Source organism: Anopheles darlingi, chromosome 2, assembly GCF_943734745.1.
Source record: "Anopheles darlingi chromosome 2, idAnoDarlMG_H_01, whole genome shotgun sequence".
In the NCBI taxonomy this organism is placed as follows: Eukaryota; Metazoa; Arthropoda; class Insecta; order Diptera; family Culicidae; genus Anopheles; species Anopheles darlingi.
The window spans coordinates 36760528-36781030 of NC_064874.1; the positions used below are offsets into that span (position 1 = coordinate 36760528).

General features: G+C 51.1%; 3 protein-coding genes across 4 annotated transcripts; 2 read left to right on the forward strand and 1 right to left on the reverse strand.

Moving 5' to 3' along the window:
• Positions 1-1502: 1502 nt before the first annotated feature.
• Positions 1503-4374, reverse strand: LOC125948611 (trypsin-1-like). 2 transcript variants are annotated; one of them, XM_049674856.1, is made up of 6 exons: positions 4005-4374; positions 3754-3871; positions 2513-2663; positions 2053-2447; positions 1833-1970; positions 1503-1763 (listed from the first exon to the last, which is right to left on the reverse strand). In XM_049674856.1, the coding sequence occupies exons 2-6, from the start codon at positions 3859-3861 to the stop codon at positions 1530-1532; spliced, it is 1026 nt and encodes a 341-aa protein (XP_049530813.1). In that variant the 5' UTR covers positions 3862-3871; positions 4005-4374; the 3' UTR covers positions 1503-1529. The 2 variants fall into 2 exon arrangements, with proteins under 2 accessions (XP_049530813.1, XP_049530812.1); XM_049674855.1 differs by having other exon boundaries at positions 3754-4374.
• A 2229-nt stretch (positions 4375-6603) lies between these two features.
• LOC125959208 (transmembrane protease serine 9-like) lies at positions 6604-10572 on the forward strand. Its single transcript, XM_049692019.1, has 9 exons — positions 6604-6675; positions 6781-7012; positions 7097-7611; positions 7715-7756; positions 7825-8006; positions 9351-9493; positions 9577-9971; positions 10094-10231; positions 10351-10572. The coding sequence occupies exons 1-9, from the start codon at positions 6604-6606 to the stop codon at positions 10570-10572; spliced, it is 1941 nt and encodes a 646-aa protein (XP_049547976.1).
• Positions 10573-15005: 4433 nt separating this feature from the next.
• On the forward strand, positions 15006-18285 carry LOC125948615 (trypsin 3A1-like). Its single transcript, XM_049674865.1, has 4 exons — positions 15006-15357; positions 17139-17323; positions 17408-17585; positions 17667-18285. The coding sequence occupies exons 1-4, from the start codon at positions 15228-15230 to the stop codon at positions 18071-18073; spliced, it is 900 nt and encodes a 299-aa protein (XP_049530822.1). The 5' UTR covers positions 15006-15227; the 3' UTR covers positions 18074-18285.
• The last annotated feature ends 2218 nt before the right edge of the window (positions 18286-20503 follow it).

Below are 20503 nucleotides of genomic sequence, written 5' to 3' on the forward strand. Positions count from 1 at the left end.
TCTGGATTGAGCTGCCCAGCTGAGAGAAGCCTTGCTGAATCACGGCGACCCCGTTGCTGACGGGGCCTGCATTTCCGCTGACCGATTGGTCAGTTAATGGGCGTTGTACCAGCGTCCACCAAGGTAAACCCAGTATCGGTGACCGCGTTGTGGTGCCGCCTGGTACGGATTCATCCTGCGCCACGTTGCCACCCGGTGGTGCAATCAAAGAAACCAAAGAAACCGCATTGCTCGGGGAGCTTTGATATTGCGACAAATGATAAAGGAAGGTAGCGGGAAGTAGCACCGCCGGTCTATCCGACGCCTTGACGTTCTGGCGTGAATGGTTTTCTAGCCACAAAACGCTAGGCTTTGTATCGATCGGCTCGCCGATAGAGGTTCCTTGGGGCAACCCAGTTGACTCTGCGAACTAAATGAGAAACTTGCATGAAATGGCATGGACACACCTCCTCCTCCTCCTCGTCCTCTATCTCCCACTCACAACGGCTAGGCACAATGATGGAACGGTCCTAATCACACTCACGCTTACCTCCTGGCTGCTAGAGAAACCAATGCTACAGCATAGCAAAACCGCTTTCACCAGATGCAGACCGGTCGATCGAGAATACAGCAACCTCATCTCGCAAGTAATGCCACCAAAGTGATGGCATATTGCGGTCAGGCAATGGCTTTTTGTATCCATACGTCATGAGATGATGGAAGGCTCTTAAGCTCTTCCCCAAATCATTCGCAGCCATCGAGAGCTGTCACTCATCGCGGGTTTAACATGCGAAAAAGGAAAGGAGCGTTAGCAAGACGGTTATACGCTAACGTATGCTCTTTCCGCTCACGGCCGCGATGCAGTGATCCTGATGCATTCCTTTCAAACGTAAGAAAACATTCTGACAAAACCGCTGCACAAGATACAGCAATTTCGAAACAGGTTTCAGGCAACTCCAACTTGCGGGGGTTTTGCGCGTGTGCATAACAGGTCAATGACACAAAGGATTTGGTTCGCCGGCAGCAATTTACATGGTGTTGCCAATAATGAGGAGCGCAACGAGTGGTTCCTGGATATCGAAGAAGAAATAAAAAATTGAGGACCCGATGTTGAGGGGATGTTTAATGCTTTCGTTCGGGATGTTTTAATGCAGTTAAATCGGATGCTTTGTAGTGAAAACAAGGAAAGTAATGTTCAATGTGCGTGGCTAAAATATGCGTTCTTTACAAGAAAAGAATTTTCGTTTCAAACAGTAAATATTCGAAAAGCACAATAAACAACAAGAGATTGCAACATGTTTAAAATTGTGCGTGTGCATCATTTCACACGATCTCTGTCCAGTAACTATCGTCGCTAGTAGATAGTATGCTCACCTTCGAAATAAAATCGATTTGAAATGTCAGTAGAACACCGATTTCACAGTCTTTCGCAAACCGACACTGACGGAAGCATAAGCCATCGTGATCCCTGACGTGAACACATTGAAACAGTTTCAGTTATTTTAAAAAGAACATCCTTTTATTCTAAGCTCATAGAGCGCACCATCGCATCACTCCTCGTCACAGTAGCATCCGTCGACGGTGTTACTTCGGATCCACGTCCCAAAACGGTTGACGCGCGTATAGACCCCGGGATAATTAGGTTTGGCGCATCCTTCGCCCCACGAAACGATGCCCGCAATCTGGTGGATATTCTCCATGCTTTCCTGGCTCATTATGTGCAACGGGCCACCGCTATCGCCCTGGCACGAATCCTTCTGGCCATCTTTATATCCGGCGCAAAGCTGAAAAAACAACAAACAAAATCAGAACAACAATCTGCTTGCCGATGCGATGGCCAGTACAGTGCTTACCATGTTGTCGGTGATGCGTGACGCTCCGTACCCAGTTTTCCGACAATCGGCATTCGACATTATCGGTACCGAGACCTCCTGCAGGTTGGTCGAGATGGCTCCATTCTCTGACGTAGCTCCCCAGCCCGTCACGATGCCCTGTAATCGAGAAGACGACCCAAAAATCACGGAGAACACTCGAATGAGTACGTTTCTAATGACAGATCCTGATTCTCCTTACATCGTAACCGGTGAATGGTTTCTTTGGCGTCGGCAGACAAACTGGGCGTAGTTTGTCATCGAACGTCATGACGGTGTCGAGCCGCAGGATGGCAATGTCACTGTTGTAGTTATTCGAGTTGTAACCCTTATGCTCGATCACACGAAGTACCCGTGCGGATCTGGTCATCGTTTCCGACGACGAAAGCCGATCGTGCTCCATCAGCAGCACGCTAATCTTCTTCGGATTGAAACCATGGACGCAATGGGCGGCGGTTAGCACGTGCCGGTCACTGATCAGCGAGCCGCCACAATAGAACGTTCCCCCGTACTGTAGCATCGTCATCCAGGGGTACTGGTTGACCTGTGTCTCCTGTCCACCGACGATCCTGGTAAGCCGATTTGTACGTCCACATTCTGCGGTTGGAAAGCAACACCGTTTAGTATGTAACTACATTGAGCATGGTACTAATAAAACTTACTGCACATTGGACATGATTCCGGTGGACTTAGTGCTTCCGGTGGTGGTGTAGTCGTGGAGCCAATCAGTCCAGCAAGCCATTCGATGAATGGGTTGTTCTTTTCAGTTGGTTTCTGTACGATGCTCTCGACTGTTTGCCTCTTAGTGACGATCTATGACAAGTGAGAAATGAATTTGCAAATAAAATACCGAATAACTTCAAAATGCAATTGAACGAATATGTGAAGCTGTTTTTATTTTACGAAATGTAATTTTGATATTTGATTTTTGACTGAGCTTTACAGTTCATTGGGAGCTGCAAATTGTTCAAACATACCGGTAGATTACAACGTTTGAATAACACATACGGTTTTAGGCGGATGTAATCATTAAAATTGCCAACATGAAATCTAATTATTCCATGAAATGAACCAATTGAAACAGGTCTCTAAGCTTGTAATAAGGCCAATCTTGTCATTAGCGACATTACCTATCATTATAACGCTGGTATAAGGCTGTCGAACAATTGTCATAACTGATCAAATTAAATTATTTATTCTAATGAAATATCCTTTGAAAATAACATCTTTGTACAAAACATACGGCTATCCTCTCTATCGGTTGGTCTATTCTCATATATGTAACAAGCACACATCGAAACTGCTATAAATCGCTTATAGATTTCATGTAAACTATTTCTGAGTCTTATAAGAAATTTTACATAGCTTGCTGAATCTTACACTACGAAAGAGAAACCTGTTGGCCTCAATAATTTCCCTCGTGCTTTTTCTAATCATCTCCCGAAAACTATAGAAGAATTTGGTGACCCACCGGTTGCAGCTTAACATGGCACATTCAAAACCGTGTATCGTGCAAGCAACTTATATTCAACGTTTCTGGTGTATCCGACGTTCTTGCTCGAAAAACCTGTTGGCAGGTAAATTTGAGCAGCATTCGGCTATACCGGTCCACTGCCGTCACCGGTTTGGACTGGTTCAAGTTTGTTGAACTCTCCCGAGGAGCACGCGAGAAGTTCTTTTGCTGTTATTTGCGCTCCTTCCAAAGATTCCCGTCCCGTACAAATACCTACATCTATCGAAAGTCAGTCACTCGTACACACATACACACACAGCTGCATACTAAGACACCAGGGAGGGAAGTGGGACGGTAGATGGGTGGAGGGGGTTGAAGCATCCTGGGGAGCCGTAGCATAGCAGTGTGCTTCTCGCTCGTCTTCATCTTTGCCATTGAACTTCAACTTACATGACCACTGACGGTATCACTGAGCAAGCACACGATCAGCAACAAACCCGCGAGCAGGAACCGTCGATGACCGTTGTTTATGTGCTTCGACGCAATTTGGTCTGCCATCTTCTGCGAACTGCGAACAAACGAATCCCGTCACTGAGCGCTGAGGTGGCCACGAACGATACACGCACAACCAGGTGAACCCGGTAACTTTCTTTTACGCCTGCTCCGGTTGATCCGGTTGCACCGATATGAACGCCACTGACCGTGTGTAGTGCTGCTGGCTGCTCCAAGCACGAGCTCTCACTAACTGGTGATGGTAGCAGGGACCCGGATAGGACGACGCATATTAACTAAGCTCCGACGAGTCGCTTTCCATCTACGGGACTCGGCTACCGCGACAGCACGCGACCTGAAGACCGAATTCCGTTGGCACGAAAATGCCCAAAAAAACCGCTCCGCAACACCTGGATATTATGCTGAACACTGTGCCACGACTTTACTAGATTTGTCCATCGGTCAATCGTTCGATCTCGAGACGGTGGATCGCGAACCACTTCCACAACCGCGTCGCTCTAGTCACGGCGCCCGATGAGAAGCAACTGATCATCGATGGATGATGTTCACCACAGCTGACCAGCGCCCATCTCGATTCACTCGCCATTTGCGGCGGCCACAACAGCGCCGGGCCCCACCACAGGGATCTTAATGATGCGTAAAACAGTGGCAAACGATGGCGATGGCGAACTGTTGCTAATGCTGGAACGGAAAGGTTCCAAAAGGCGTTCCGCATGTCACTCAAACGGATTGGAAAGTCCCTTTGTCTCGGTATCCGGCAGTGAGCCGAATGATTGGCTACGGTAGCTCGGACATTGCCGTGGTGGTCGATCACGGTCTTGAACTTGTCACTACTTCTGCACTCTTCAGGTTCCACTTGTGGGCGCTGCTGTTCCGATCGTCAACTGTCCACTGTCCGTCTCTTATCAATCGATCCTGAGAGAGTAACAAAGACAACGATACGCCGGTAAGATGAAGTCATTCTTCTCATGCTGGACCGGTTTGGGGCCAGCGTGAAAAGGGTACCGCTAGGTTGCGCATATCATTATAATCTGCCTCTCATAACCGTTGTATGAAGCCTGCTTGCTAGGCGCGGCCAGTGGTCGGCCTGGTTTCGCAATCGACGTATAAAAACTCGCAGCAAAACGTGGTCAGCATGCTTCGTTCTGATCCTTTTTATACTAGCAGCTTTTTGGATCTGCGCTCCTTCCTTTGGATAGATCTCTAAGAATTCTTAATTAAACAACATTTATGTAACAACAACAGTTTGGTGTATGGTTTAGCAAATGAAAAACAATGGTTTGAAACAAAGTCAAGGTGTCAGCAATGTAACCGCACTTTCATTTCTTCAATTTACACAACTTTATTCGTAAGAATAACATTTCCAAAGTTTCGTTATGCAGACAGAATTTTAGCGGCATATCAGCATTGTATTATCTCGCTTATAAAGAAACACTGTTCGTTCAAGGCGAGATGCGAATCGGATGTTCTTCCATCGAATAGAAAAGTTCTATTATAAAATTTGAAAGCATAGTTATGCTTTTCCCGTATCGTAGGTATCGTCAGCTATATCGATATAGTTAAATGCTCTTTAAGCTACCTTTACTCAACCCTGCAGACTAAATGTACTGTAGGCATATCAAGTAAAATTAGTGACTTAAGTGGTGTGTTCCGAACCGAATCCTTATCAAAGTATCGGAAATATCGGAAATATCACTTCAATCAAACGCTTAGCTGTGGATAATAAAGTTTACCATTCGATACCGCTGCACGATACTCATTCAAAAAAATCATTTCAATTTCTCAAACAGTATTTGATCAATGCTGTTGAGCTGTCTCGTGAGCTGCTCGTTAATGAACGTGTCAAACAGTCACTTTGTTATGTATGTCGAATTTTGAAAACGGAAAGTATCACTCCGAGCCGCATCACATCACACTACTACACACTGTCCTATCACGGTTCCATTCCATCGAGCATATCCCCGAGGATAGTACACAAAACGGTTGCTTGATTAACGGAGACACCTTTGCCATGATCGTGGCCATAAGTGCTCTGCGCAATTCAACCGATATCCGCAAAATGCCAAACCGGAAGGAAGGTGTTCGGCGCCCGCAATTGTATCGAAGGCGCATACGAGCGGTGGCACGCGCACGCGCATCTATCCGTGTCGTAGGTGACACTTTCATAACCCCTCCCTCTTATGATCTCCTGCGTGCTCCGGGACGCTTTCACTCGAATCCGGAGCAACCTATTGTTCGCTTCCGATCGTTGGTCCGCGGCTGCTGTTGCTGTTGCTGCTGCTGCTGCTGCTGCTGCTGCTGTTGCGGCTACTGATACTGCTGTGTCACCTACTGTTGTGTGTACAATGGTAGGCAGCGGTAGGAGCAGAGGTCGTATCCTAAAAGCTTTCTTTAATTGTTTTTGTCAGCACATTTTTCATTTCAATCTCACTTTTACGAGTGTCCCCGCTGGCTTTGCGGACACGGCGGCGTTTTGTTGGACATTGTTACACACGCCGATGGGCATTCTCGCGGTTACGTTTGCGGTGGGTTTCGGGTGGTGGCTCACTCTGGACACTCTGGATCAATCGGGCGATGGCTGCTGCTGTACGGTGCTGTACACGGGCCGGCAGTCGAAAACGATCCACCACGGAGAGCGATAGTGTAGTGGCCTCGTGTGAGGATGCGGAAGTAATTATTGTGATGGTGCTGCTGTTAGCGCCTAGTGCGAGTGATACTAATCGTTCCTGGTGTGGTAGCCTGTGTGTGTCGATATCCCGATATTTCCGAAGTTATTGTGATAACAAAATGCAGAACGTTGTGATGGTGCTGCTGGCATCGCTACTGCTATCCACGGTTAGCCAACGAGTGTTAGCCGAGGTGAGTAGAACGTGCTGAGTGCTAGAGTGGTAGAGGACAGATTCTAATTCCTCTCGAAAAACTTTGTCAACCACCATCACCACTACCACCACCGCCAACAAACAGCAGCAGGAACAGATAACGGTCGATGAGAATCGCATCAATTACGACATCTACGTGACGCCGGTGATGCTGCCCACCGCGTTTGCCGCTCCGAACCGGTTTCGAGCGAAAAATCCTTTGCTGGCGTGGCTGTCCACCGTGCTGTATTATCGACCGTCTGCCGGTTCTGCTTCGTCCGATACCATGATCGGTGCTTTCGGCAAACCCTCACCGACGCGTGAATGCTCGAGCTGCAGTGAGTATGGCCGGTGGAACATCCTAAACCCGAACTAATGAGAGAACCCAACCGCACCTACTCGCCGGCGCAATGTGGTTACAGCTTGTGGCAGGGGAAAGACGAGCTCCCGGATTGTCGGTGGTGATGCGGCCGATGTGAAGGAGTTCCCCTGGATGGCGATGCTGCTGTACCGAGGGACGTTCTACTGTGGCGGCTCACTGATCAACGATCGCTACATCCTTACGGCGGCTCACTGCGTGCTGAGCTTCATACCGATCCAGCTGCAAGCCAAGCTGTACGATGTCGAGCAGGCCGAGATGGTAACCAGGGCGGTCGCTTGGTTGCAGGGTCACGAGCGCTTCAATCTCGATACCTTCAACAACGATATCGCGCTGGTGAAGCTCCAGCAACCGGTCGAAGCCGGCAGTAGCTTCATTCCGGCCTGCTTGCCGACGGCCGGGCGGGGTTATGCCAGCCAGAACGGAACCGTCATCGGTTGGGGTAAGCTAGGCAATGGGAGCCTCGCGCACGGACTGCAGAAGGTCGTGGTACCAATCATCAGTAATGCCCAGTGCCGCAAGACCAACTACCGGTCGTCGAGGATCACGGACAACATGGTAAGCATCTAACCTGGCCATCGCATCGGTGTCTGGTCTGGTCTGGTTGTTGGCCGGAGGATTGTTGTTCTGATTTTGTCCGCTCTCGTCGCTTTCGTTTCAGCTTTGCGCTGGCTACGCAGACGGAGGACACGATGCCTGTCAGGTGAGGGGTTGTACTGAAGGAGAACGAAAGTGAATGTTAAGGGAGCTACAAGAGAGTTTCGATTGCAGGGTGATAGCGGTGGACCCCTGCACGTCGGCGATAGCAATATCCGCGAACTCGTCGGAATCGTTTCGTGGGGCGAGGGATGCGCGCGGCCCAACTACCCTGGCGTCTACACGCGGGTGTCGCGCTACCTTTCCTGGATCAAGGCAAACACCCGTGATGCATGCAGCTGCGAGCGAACGGCAAGGTAAAGCTATTCGCGGCCCTGGTAACCGCCCAGGCCGACTAGATAACCGCCCAGGCTTATAGTTACCAACAGCCAACCGAACGATGATGCTGATGATGATGCTGATGATGATGACCTGCGCGATGAATGGTGGCAATAGTAGCGCGTGTAATGAGTTCCTGTGGCTCGCATGAATAGAAGTGGAAAATGACGAGAAGTGAAATACATTTAGTGCACAAAGTATCTGCTCGACTGACTCGATGAGTTTCAATTACCATTACCGGGGAGTACTTCAAATACCTTGGGGGGGAACACTGTACGACATTTGTTGTGCACTGTGTGCGATCGCGTGTCACTGGTCAGTGACGCGTTCGGCAATTTAGTACCGTGTTTTCCCATCGGTATCTAGTCTACGGCACAATGGTTCGCAGCCGTAAACATGAGGGATGATCTGACTCGATTGATTCTCCCGTAATCGGAATGATCTTTGACAAATCGTAAATGATAAGAACCACCTAACAGAAGTAGTGTCTCCCCTAGGAGGCAGTACGGTGATTCGTCTTCACTTTTCCTTTTCATACTGGACTACTTTCACTCACCTGCTCACCGGTCGCTTCTAGAAAGTGAAGCGTTTCAACTTCCGAATGCCATAAAGATGCAAATGATCTTATCCCCACAGTAATAAGTCAGCCCTTCCTAGACCGAGCGGTTAATCCAATGTCTAGTGCATTGGATCTGGACTTGTGTGATCTGATTACCATAACCTGATTCCAGGCCCTGGCAGGGTACGCTAATGCCATGGATAAACTTGGGTACGAGTCGTCCCGGTCGGCGGTGGCAGTTTCGAAAGGCGACCTGATCATCACCCTCAAGTAGCAATTGTAGAAAGTGTAGCAAAACTAGTAATGGCCATGCGTTAGTGCGCAGTGGCCGAACCAAACGTACACAAACGTCATCAGCACCGATTGGGGAAACCGACGGACGACGACGACGACGACGACGACGACGACTCCGGTGACGACGAACATCGAATGCCGAAAAGAGGTAATGTTAAAAGCGTGAAGACGAGTCCACTAGAGATGGACAAGCGAAGAGAAAGTGCACCCAGCGGCAGCAAACGGTTTGAGGATGGTGCCACCGGTACCGGGCAGTATCCGATCGTCGAGGATATCGTTCAGTTGTGCGTCATATCGTGTTCGTGGCACAAATGGCGCGGTTCTATCCCGCGATTCGATCCCCAACAGTGTGCCGATCGGTTCTTACGGTGGTACTAGTGAGTTGCGGCTGGTGGGTCTGCTGGAGTGCCGTTGTTCCGGACGGAAGCGGCGGGTTAACCTGGCCCGGCAAGATGGCGTGGAACGATAGTTTGCTGATCGATCCGGATGGGTTTGTCGGGAAGGCACCGCTGCTGAATAGTGGTGCCTGGACGTGGATCACCACCATGTTCGGTATGCCGATCTTCAGTGTGTTTGCGTACCGGGCCGCACCGCGCAATTGTCCATCCTGTTGTAAGTAGATTCAATGACCGATCAATGGCGTCAGTTCGAAGGATTAACGGAGAAATTATGGAACTTGATGCCACCTTCCACAGCTTGCGGGACGAACGGGAACAACTCGAAGATCGTCGGTGGAGAGGAGGCCGGGATCGGTCAGTACCCGTGGATGGTGGCCCTGTACTACAGCAATCGGTTCATCTGCGGTGGTACGCTGATCAACGATCGCTACGTCCTGACGGCCGCGCACTGCGTGTTCGGTAGCGATCGATCGCGGTTCCGGGTGAAGTTCCTGATGCACGATCGGCTCGTCCCGAAGGAGGACTCGTTCGAGCGGAAGGTGTCCTACATCATGACCAACTGGTTCGTCAACGTGCTCGTCTTCATCACGAACGATGTGGCGCTGCTGAAGCTGAGCGAACCGGTCCCGCTCGGCGACACCATCACGCCCATCTGTCTGCCACCGGAAGGCGATAGCTACGCCGGGAAAGAGGTCATCATCTGTCGCAGCCAAAGACTTTCACTGCGCATGCTGACGAGCGCAAAAACCACCGAAAGGTTCTTTATTCCTTCTTTTCTTCTCTCTCTCTTTCTCTCTCTCTCTCCTTCGCGCAGGGTATCGTGACGGGGTGGGGAAAGCGGGGTGATGGTTCGTTCCCGATGCAGCTGCAGGAGGTCCACGTGCCGATCCTGGCGAACGAGGAGTGCCACAATCAGACGCAGTACTTCCGCTTCCAGATCAACGATCGCATGGTAAGCATCGGTGTCTGGTCTGGTTGTTGGTCGGAGGATTGTTGTTCTGATTTTGATCCGCTCTCGTCGTTTTCGTTTTGATTTTGTTATTTGTTTTGTTTGTTTGTTTTTTTTTTCAGATTTGCGCCGGCTATAAAGATGGCCAAAAGGATTCCTGTCAGGGCGATAGCGGTGGACCACTGCACGTGTACGATCCCGATGCGAACCGGTACGTGATCGCGGGTGTCGTCTCGTGGGGTTTCGGTTGCGCCCAGCCCGGATTCCCCGGTATTTACGCCCGAGTCAATCGCTTCATTTCGTGGATCAACTTTAACACGCGCGACGCTTGTCTGTGCCACTGACCCACCGTGCTGCTGGTGAGAGAGAGGGAGAGAGAGAGGAAGAGAGAAAGAGAGAGAGAGAGAGAGAGAGAGAGAGTGTGTGTATGCGTCATCGGGCATCATCCTCCGGTTCGAGGACGCTGGACGCTACGAGGTGGAACGCACGAGGAACGTGACGTTCGGATCGGTTCGGATTGCAAATGACATTCCCTTCCGGTTTGGGTCCGAAGCCCGAAAAGAGGTGAAAGCTCTAGCCGGAGGACTTTCGATGTCGATGGCTTATTGGCATCGTCACCTTCTTCTCCTTCGGGCGCTGTCATCCGCCTCGAACCAGTTGCCACCTTGCCCGACGTGTCCCGACCTATTGACAGTAGCAGTAGGTGCGAGATATTGTATCGGAAACGGACACAGACAGAGGGGTTCAGCGATCTGCCGCAACGGGCGCACATTGTTTGGTTTGCAATGTGGGTGCTTTTGTTTGCAGAAATCATCATCATTTGGCTTTGGTGGTTGTTGCTTGATAAGATATGGTGCCCCGAAAGGCATCGGTGCGTCAGGGGCGAGCGAGCTGAGCGGTGTTGTGTGTGTGTGTGTGTTTACTGACGAGTTGACTGATCGAGTGATCTTGAACCGCAAGTTTTGGCTTTGGCAGTGAGCATCCACCTCACGGAAGGTGGCTTTATCGGTGAAGGTCCTTCTTTGGTTCGATGGCTGGTTTTGGTTTGGTGGTTTTGTGTGAAGAAGGGTGTTTCCTGGCACCGAAAGGTGGCACACTACTGAAGCAATATCCGAAGCAATGCTGCCACCAGGATTAAAAGTGACAAAATGGCGCTAGCTAAACGCCTCGATCGAGACCGATTAGTCTGAAGACCGCCTGATGATAATAGTTCGTCTCGAGATACGTGTGTGCGTGTGTGTGAGAAGAACGAAAGTATGCTAATGATGCTTGCGGCGTGCTGCTCCACTGATCCAGTTCTACTGGCCTAGAAGCACACGCCGTGATGCCGTGTCGTCGGTCACCTTACATCGGCTTCCGTCTGTACGCCCATGGGGGCGTCCCAACACTGCACACGTACACACGCACTACTTAATGGCTCCACCGTTGGACGAGACTCACGTGACTCATGCATCTTCGTGCTTTTCGTTACACTCACCGCAGCACGTGGAGGGGTTGAGGGATCCTTGAACTTCGCGAGAAGTTAACACTCGTCGATTCTCCTCCCGAAGCTGACGCACCCACGGGGTACACAGCCAATGCCACTCGGCAGCGATCGCGCGGTGAGCCAGATATGGTCGCAGTTTCAAGGTCCCCTATCCGGCTCCCGGCTAACAGCCAGTTGAATTTCACCGTCATCTGCATTTCCTAATGTGCGCGCGCCCGCGCTAGTGGCTGCGAATCATTGTTCAAGTTCAGCGTGGTTTTGACTCATTACACTTACTGCCCTCGCCGTCACCCCCTCGCAACCATGGCCGGTTGTTAGCATGCGAGCGATGTCCCGCGCAACATACGGGCTCATCTCGATGCGGTTGCGTTGCGGTTGTCTTGTCACAGTGCGTATCGCGGTGTCATTCCCGGTGTTAGCAGCAGCGTACCGAGCGACAAGGGCATCAAGAATCTCATTTTCGCCAGGTTTTGTCAAACTAACGAGAATTAAAAAGCAATCAATTAGAGCCAAGATGAAGGACTTCTTGGCGAGCGTGTCGTGACGGGGACGGTTCGTTGCAAGGCGACGATTTGATAAAAATGCACTTTGGGTGTGAAGGTGATAAGGGTAATTATGTTGCTGACGAAAATGGTCCCGGGTTGCAAACGGGAAAGGGTTTAATACTTGAGCGTTAGCGTGGATAAACAAATTGAGTGACCTATATTGCTAGAAGCTTTATTTATTTAATAAATTATATGAATTGTAACCTACGAATTGCGTTTTTATTCATCTTTGTCGAATCATCCGAAAGAACAGTTTAGAAATTGCCCCAAATGCAAAAGAACAATTTAATTGCAGACTGTTATGGGTGTTTTCCCCAATCCAACCTGATGCATTGTAGTAGTAACCGAATTTGTAGTTTTTATATGTGAATATAAAAATATAAAGAAGAAAAATAATAGAAATCGGCAAAATCAGAACGAAATTAGCAAAATGCTCAAATCTCTCGCAAATACAAAATATTAAGTTTTCCGCTATATTATTAGACTTTTATAAAATACTAGTTGAACTTTTATGACAATATGATAGCATTGAAATGCTCGTCTCCGAATGGCAAGAAAGAACCAGAAGTTTTCCGCGGTACACAAGTAGATCGTAGTGTGCTTGGGAGGTGCCTCATTGCGACATCCTCTTCTCCAGATGGTTACGTTAGCCTACTGCGAGTGCACAGGCAACAACACACACACACACACACACCCACAAGGTAAGGGCTAAGGGCTCCGGGGCCCACTGGAAGGCCGAAGATGGTGTAACCACCATCCCTACCGCGCTTTTGGGTAATCCATTCTCGACGGTTGCGTAAGATGTCGCACCACCAGCAGGCAGGCAGGCAGGCAGGCAGGTCGTGCGGTAGCCCCTCTCCAGCGACCCGCCGTTCGCTCGTTCGTAGAAAGGAAATGCGATGGAAGATAGGTCAGGGTCAGGTTTGCTAGACAAGGTTCCGCCATTGATCTGATCCGATCTGCAGTGTCTCTCTCTCTTATGCTGCCTTTCTATGTGATGCAAGCCGCGTACCCTCCTGTCGTTGGAGCGTTACGAAATGCTACCAACCACCAGGTACCGATCGACATTGAAGCCAAAACCAGCCCGCATTCCGGGCGTGTTGCTGTTGCCCGCAAAGCAAAGAAGGATCCACACTGGTCGTGTTTGTGTGAGGGATTTTCCAAAATGATTTCGATCAACTTGATTTCAAGGAAGCCAGCAGTGTCGAGTGTCTCTTCCGCCTGGTCTGGCCTTGAGACGCTCTAGTTTTTGGGGGAAAAACCGTACCAATAACAACCGATGAACTTTGCTAACGATCGCGGAATTGATCATTTTTATAAAGAAAAAACACACAAATACAATTGATGGCATTGATCGATCGCAATTTCTCTCGTACGATGCCATCCTTTCTTCCCCTTCTCAAGGATATGATCTTGACTGGGACCGATCACCGGTTCGGTATATGATGTACCGCCATGTTTGATCATGATGATGATGATGATGATGAGGATGCACCACCGTCCCCCTTTCCTACTAGACGACAGAGCACCCGCTCCTCGCCACGAGTGAGGCCGCTGCAGCTGCGCTCGTTGCAACGTGATTTGCATGCTACCCACCACGCAGGAGGGGGGAATGAGGGTTGCACTCCCCACCACCACCCGCTGCACTGGAAGAGTAAAAGTCGTCGGAAAATAAACAAACAAACGACGAACCCGCTGCCGAACATGGCCGCGTGCGTCCTCCTCCGGCGGCGTTCGGCACCGACCGAATCTTCCCACATATACATGTCACAACCACTACCCAGCAGCCAGTGCGCCAGTCGTTTTCTCGCTCACGCCCGCTCGTGCGGCCCGTGTTATCGGCCTCAAGGCATGCAGCCGGGCGAGGAGAAGGAGGAGCAGGAGGAGGAGACCGATGTGTGTTAGTAGAGCCAAGGGCATCCCAACAACGCCCCGGGGCGGGCGGGCTGGCGGTGGGCACGATCGCGCGCGCGCGCGCGCACTCTCACTTTCGTACGGCGCTGGATGAGGTAATGAATGGTCCATCGTAATGGCGGCTGGGCGGTTGTCCCGGTGGCAAGTTCGGCAGGTCTGGTCGGGGCTGGCCTGGTCTGGTAGTGGTTGTCACGCTGCTGCTGCCCCGCATGAGAGGGCAGGTGCAACCGCAGGTAGTAGGCTTTTGGGGTGGTTTGGTTGTTGGCAGTCGGTGGTCGCAGGAAACGAACGAACGGGTCGCTGCGTAGTGTTGGTGCGAGAGCGGTTGCTACGTAACCCGCACCACCGCAGCCTACTGGCGCGTGTGGTGCGCATCCCTCCCGGGTCGGTCCCGTATGTAAGTGCGTGTGTACTACACTACGGAAGAGACCGAAACCGAACAGCCGAAGACTCGGTGTCGACGACGACTACGGCGTCGTTGGCAGCGGGTGGTGGTGGCGGTGGTTTCGGCGCAAGGAAGAGGCAGCAGCACAACAAAGCGGGGCTCACTCACTCCCTCCCCCTACCCCATCGATTCAACCAAAGTCGCGATCACTCGAGAGCAGCAGAGCAGCGACACATCGGTCCAAGGTAGTTCCCGCGTGCACCGCCCGATCACCCGCCTCGTCGTCGTCGTCGTCGTCGTCATCATCGTCATCGCCATCATCGTCACCATCATCTTCGTAAGGGTGGTTGAGCTTCTGCTGCGGAACCTTCTGAACCTTCCGCACTCGACCGCGGATGTTGTGTGTGCGCGCGCGTACATATATATAGAGCCTGCGCCACCATCCATCAGTCACAGAGTCACAGAACATTGCAGCGCAGCAGGGAGAGTTCCAGGGAGCTGCTCTAACTGCTCATCTCAGCCCACCTCCAGCTGCACAACTCCCGGCACTTTGATCCTTGAAGGATCCCTAACTGGCATTCCCGATCGATTCCCGCTCCCGTTTGTGTGTGTGTGTGTGTGTGTGTGCTCTCGAGTGTCCTTTCCGTGTTCTAGCTACTGGATTCGATCATGCATCGATCGTGGTGCTTCACTTCTGTGGTGATGGTCGTGGTGTTACTCCTGCTGACGCTGATGGTTGATCCGCTTCCAGCGGCACCGGCGGCACGCAATGGCACGGCGGCCGATTCCTGTGACTGTGGTGAGTTAGTGAGGTGCATCTGTCTCCCCTTCCCCGGGGCGCGTGTACCCGGTCCCCGGTCCCCGCGTGCGGAGAAATCGTATTGTGCAGGCTCGAAAGTGAAAGGTGAAATGAGATAAGCAAAAAGTTTGTAAACAACGCAGAACGACGGCACAATTGGGGCACACAACACCCCGCGCAGTGCACACCGATGGCGGATGGTTGTTGATGAAGGAGATGTATTGGTGGCGGTGGAGAGATCGGTGAATGCATGAATGCAAAGACGGCAAAGAGCAACGACAACAACAACAACAACAGTGGCCTCCTGTCTTAATTGCATAACAGACGTGGCCAACGCAATGTACAGCATCTTAAAAGTGCGAAAAACACCGCCACTCCCCTTGGCCGCCACCGCCTGGCCAGCAAAAGGAACCGAAGGAAAGCGAAAGGGTCCCAGTCCCAGGTGTCACCATGGAGCAGGTTGCACGCTTTTGTTGGAACGAAAAACCTCGGTTTTTGCTCGATCTCGAATCCTGCTCGAAGCGCTCGATCCTTGCGCACGGTGCCGATTGGTGAAAATTGGAATTTTCCCCCCATTCCATGGTGGTGGTGGTGGTGGGTGTATCAGTGTGGTTCGCTGCAACCAGACGGCCCGAATGAGGCCACCGGAATTAGGTTATGTGCGTATGATGTCGTAGTCGTAGCTCGGGTCGAGTGTGTTTGGTTTTATGCATTGCTGCCTGTGCGTAATGTGGTATGCGCTACCGTACGCTGCGCACTACCTGCAGGTGTATAGGTGTCGGTTTTCTCTGGTTGCTCCGCGGTCATGGCTAGCTTTGGTTGTTGCAAATTTTTCGCAACACGATTCCGCGACGACAACGGGCGACTGTTCGAAAAGGCGTGCCAAGGAGTGATCGTGTCGTTGCACACCAACATACCAAGACACCGATGGGCCGACCGATCGTCCGTCATTGCTGGGTGTGCCACGTGCTTTTACAGACAGATGAGTTCCCCGCGAAGATGGATCGTGCATCGCTGTTGTGGGGACGCAATCAGACGACATCGCGACAACGGACGCGTACATATCGTGTACCGGTGAGCGGGTTGAAGGCGCTGCATAACCGTGAACATTGATAATACGTCCTGAGGCGACCTCCTCACGATGCGTGTAGGGCTATCGTAGCGATCGAAGACAGTTGAAGCTGGTTTTAAGGAGTGATGATTTTTTTTTACACGAACGTCGAGCAAGGAGATTTTACATTTACTCACAGACGGGGGCGAGTGATGATTTATGTATAGCGCATTTGGGTGAAAGACATGTAGTGTGGAAGAAAACACTTTCGCTGAGAAAAATATTAAGGGTAAGCAAATGGTTTTTGCTTATTGAGTTACTTGAGTTGAGATTCTATTATGTTATTATACGCTCTCATCTCCTACGGCTTTTCGTACTAAGCAGGATGCTCACATTATTACACACGAAAGACACTTTGCAGATGTTAAATAGTTGATTGTCAAATAGTTCATCCAAACCTCAGATAATTGATTCATAATACGATCTGCAAATTCAGTTAAATGCATAATTACATTCGCAAATTAATGTTTTTAAGTCTTCACTGCACTCACTCATTCTTTATTTCTTACTTAAGAATCTCGGGGTTGGCCTCTGCCTAATCAATAATATTAACAATAAGTTTATTGTTCCAATATGTCAACGATAGTGAAGCATCTGAATATCCTTTTCCATTTTTCTTATAAAAGAAATTGATCAGCATTCTTCTTCACGATCCCCTTTTTTGTTCCAGTTTGTGGTGTTGGTGGGCGCACCAACCGAATCGTTGGTGGCTCTGAGACGGAAGCCCATCAGTTCCCCTGGCTCGCTGGTCTGTTCCGGCAGGGCAAGCTGTACTGTGGTGCATCCGTCGTGTCTCGCAACTTCCTCGTCACCGCCGCCCATTGCGTCAACTCGTTCGAGGCGAGCGAAATCAGGGTTCGTATTGCAATCAGGATGGCTAACAGAGGAGAGAGAGAGACCGATTGGCTTGAATATTGACGATTCGATCCTATTCGGTAGGTCTACCTCGGTGGTCACAATATCGCCAAGGACTACACGGAGCTGCGGCGCGTGAAGCGCATCATCGATCACGAGCAGTTCGACATCTTCACGTTCAACAATGACATCGCGCTGCTAGAGCTGGACAAACCATTGCGCTATGGGCCCACCATTCAGCCGGCCTGTCTCCCGGATGGCAGTAAGTGATGCCGGTCAACGCTGTGTGTGTGTGTGCGCATGTTCGTTGACGATCGCTGATCGCGTTCTCTCTATCTTTCAGGTGTAATGGATTTCACCGGTACGCTCGGTGTGGTAGCTGGTTGGGGCCGGGTGGAGGAGAAGCGACCACCCTCGAAGACTCTTCGATCCGTCGAGGTACCGATCTGGTCGCAGCAGCAATGCCTAGAGGCCGGCTACGGTAGCAAGAAGATCTCGTCCTCCATGTTTTGTGCTGGTTACCATGATGGGCAAAAGGATGCCTGCCAGGGAGATAGCGGAGGGCCGATGCACAAGATGGGTCAGTTCGGTAGCATGGAGGTGATTGGCGTGGTTTCGTGGGGACGGGGCTGCGCTCGACCCAATCTGCCCGGTATCTACACCCGCGTCGTCAACTATCTACCGTGGTTACACGAGAAGCTGGCCAACGAGTGTCTCTGCCCACCGAAGGACGTTGCACGCCGGATCTGACGGTACCCCGTGGACCATTCCAAGCCCCGTTCGAGCTGTTGTTAATTTATTTTCGTTTTCTAGTCACAAGAAACCATAGGCTTAGCTGCATCCGTACCGTACGGATGTGGGAATTATGAACTAGTACCAAAAAGTAAACGAAGAAGCATTTTGTTTTTCAATAAAGATCTTTAAACGCGTGTTCGTGGGGTAAAACCCGTGCAACACAACGACACAACAACAACTATATGCGGTGTTTGCCAATTCGCGGTTCGCTTCGTTCGCCTTCGATGACCAACGAGTTGTGCAGAGCGCGGCGCTCGATTCGCTCGCTCGTAGACTTCAGTGATCCTGGATCGGTTTTTTTTGGGTGCCGCTAGCTAGCGTCATCAGTAGAAAGTGAGCAGCAGAAGCATATGAGCGTCCCCACCATCTGGACCACCATCGTGCGATCCGATCGGCGGGTTGTGCGCCTGTTGTTATCGTTGCTGGTCGGGCTGGTTGGATGGGTGGATCGTGGCGTGGAGAGACACCCTTCCCCCGAGCGATGCCGGAGCAAAACGAAAGTGAATCTCCGTTTGGACCGGGGGGTCTTGCTCTTTTTCTCTCTTTGGCTCTCTCTCTGTCTCTCTGTCTCTCACGTTGTGTCCCCCCCTTTTGGCAGAGGACCATCTATGTCTGCACTCTCCGGCACTCTCCGATGCCATGATAAGACTCTCTTCGACTCTCCCGAAGACGATGCTGATGGTTGATGATCATAATGATGATGGTGGAAAATGAAAGTAGTTTCTCTGGCCCAGCAGCAGCAGCTGTGGTAGTAGCAATTGACGGCCAGTGATCCAGCGACCAGTGCAACGAAGGAAGCCACACTGTCAAGGCCACACACACACGCCGGATCCTGACTCTCGAGTGATCCAGGGCCGAGAAGGATTAGGAGTTCGTTAGCAAACAACCCGTGGTCGGGAGCAGAACAGACGGCTACTAGTGTCACGGGAAAGCAGTGGTCGAACCGAGTCGCGGTGGTCGCGTGTTATTCAATCGCCCATATTGTAAGTGTCGATCCGTTCGAACGGTTCCTGATGAAGCAAGCCGTCGATCGAGATTCGTTTCGCCAAGTGTATTGAGCAATGATAACAAACTGTGTCTGCTAGGCGTGAGGTGGTCTCACTACCAAACGCCCGGTGCCAGTGTCGCAGCCAGCTTTACGGTGGCCACTAGTGTCGATCGATACGTTCCGGGGTTTGGGGTGATTCGTGTCCGCTCCGGTGTGGTTAGTGGCGGGCAGGCGTGCAATATCAATGCGCCACGATATTGTCGCGTCGCTCAATTAGCTCACGCGCGGGCGCGCTCGCACACATAAGACAATTTACATAACCCTTCCTTTGCTGGAACCAGGATGACGAATTGCACGGCGCCGTGACCACCACCACCGTGGTTGTTTGGTTGCGGTGTGGGTTTGCGAAATCGAATTTCACGCGACCGCTTTTCCGGGACACTGGCGCTGCCGCTTAGTGTTCTCTGCGAACTCCCCTCCCAGCGCTACCGTTTCATGCTGGTGCGTGCAGGAGTACGACGCCAGATGGGTTGCGGTTCTTTGACGGATCTACTCGAGAAGCTTCTCTCCTTGGGCAGCGTTGCTGCAAGTGTTTTGTTACGCGATGTCGCCCCCCGGCCGCGATGGACTCGTGTCCGGGTTCGAGTCATTTCACTTTCAGCCGCGGTCGTGATTGTGCGCATTTCTGTTGAGGTGAGAAGAGCCCTGTGGATTCGGTGGATTCGTGAAGACCCCGCTCAAGACCGAACATCGATTCGATCGTACTGTGCGATAGTGAGTGTTAAAGTGTCGATCCGGTCGATCCGATCGGATTCGTCCGAATCTCGTTAGCCTCGTTTTGGGTGTAGAGAGTGGCCATTTTAGAGGCGGTGTGCCGGGGTGGTGGAAGATTAGGCGAACGCACGATGGTGACGCACGATACGATAGGCGAACAGCGAGCGCGAACGGTCTGACGTTGGTTTCGGGTGGCGCTAGCGGGAAGTGTGCCAAAAACTGGATAAATTAACAAAATAACAAGCTCTGGTGGGTTCGTGGGAGCGCAGGCACGAGGCACGCGCCGTCTCCCCCGGGATGTAGCAGATGATCGGATGATGGTTTGGATTGGGAAGAAATGACCAAAACATTCGCATAAAAGTGGTGCCTCGAGCGAGCGTAGGTTGACCGGTTCGGTACGGTGGATGCTGCGAGGGAAAGAGTGTGAAAGAGGAAGAGCTTAAAATGGAAATTAACAGCAGGGGGTGACAGAGGGGGAGGGGATTTATCACAGGCTCGAAGGCTACACCTTTCACTGAAGCTGGTGAATCACGCCGTTGCTGCGGCCTTCGCACAACGCAGATGGTCGCGAGAATATGAGAAAGTGTTATACGCGTTACTGTGCTACTCCACTGCGCGCGTAG

Excerpts from the sequence above, each read along its gene's own strand:
- LOC125959208 (XM_049692019.1), top strand. The coding sequence starts at position 6,604 with ATGCAGAACGTTGTGATGGTGCTGCTGGCATCGCTACTGCTATCCACG. Across the intron at positions 9,972-10,093 it reads ATAGCTACGCCGGGAAAGAG|GGTATCGTGACGGGGTGGGG; the intron begins GTCATCATCTGT and ends TCCTTCGCGCAG. Across the intron at positions 10,232-10,350 it reads TCCAGATCAACGATCGCATG|ATTTGCGCCGGCTATAAAGA; the intron begins GTAAGCATCGGT and ends TTTTTTTTTCAG.
- LOC125948615 (XM_049674865.1), top strand. The coding sequence starts at position 15,228 with ATGCATCGATCGTGGTGCTTCACTTCTGTGGTGATGGTCGTGGTGTTA. Across the intron at positions 17,324-17,407 it reads TCGAGGCGAGCGAAATCAGG|GTCTACCTCGGTGGTCACAA; the intron begins GTTCGTATTGCA and ends CCTATTCGGTAG. Across the intron at positions 17,586-17,666 it reads GGCCTGTCTCCCGGATGGCA|GTGTAATGGATTTCACCGGT; the intron begins GTAAGTGATGCC and ends TCTATCTTTCAG.
- LOC125948611 (XM_049674856.1), bottom strand. The coding sequence starts at position 3,861 with ATGGCAGACCAAATTGCGTCGAAGCACATAAACAACGGTCATCGACGG. Across the intron at positions 2,664-3,753 it reads GTGATACCGTCAGTGGTCAT|ATCGTCACTAAGAGGCAAAC; the intron begins GTAAGTTGAAGT and ends CACTTGTCATAG. Across the intron at positions 1,764-1,832 it reads CACGCATCACCGACAACATG|CTTTGCGCCGGATATAAAGA; the intron begins GTAAGCACTGTA and ends TTGTTTTTTCAG.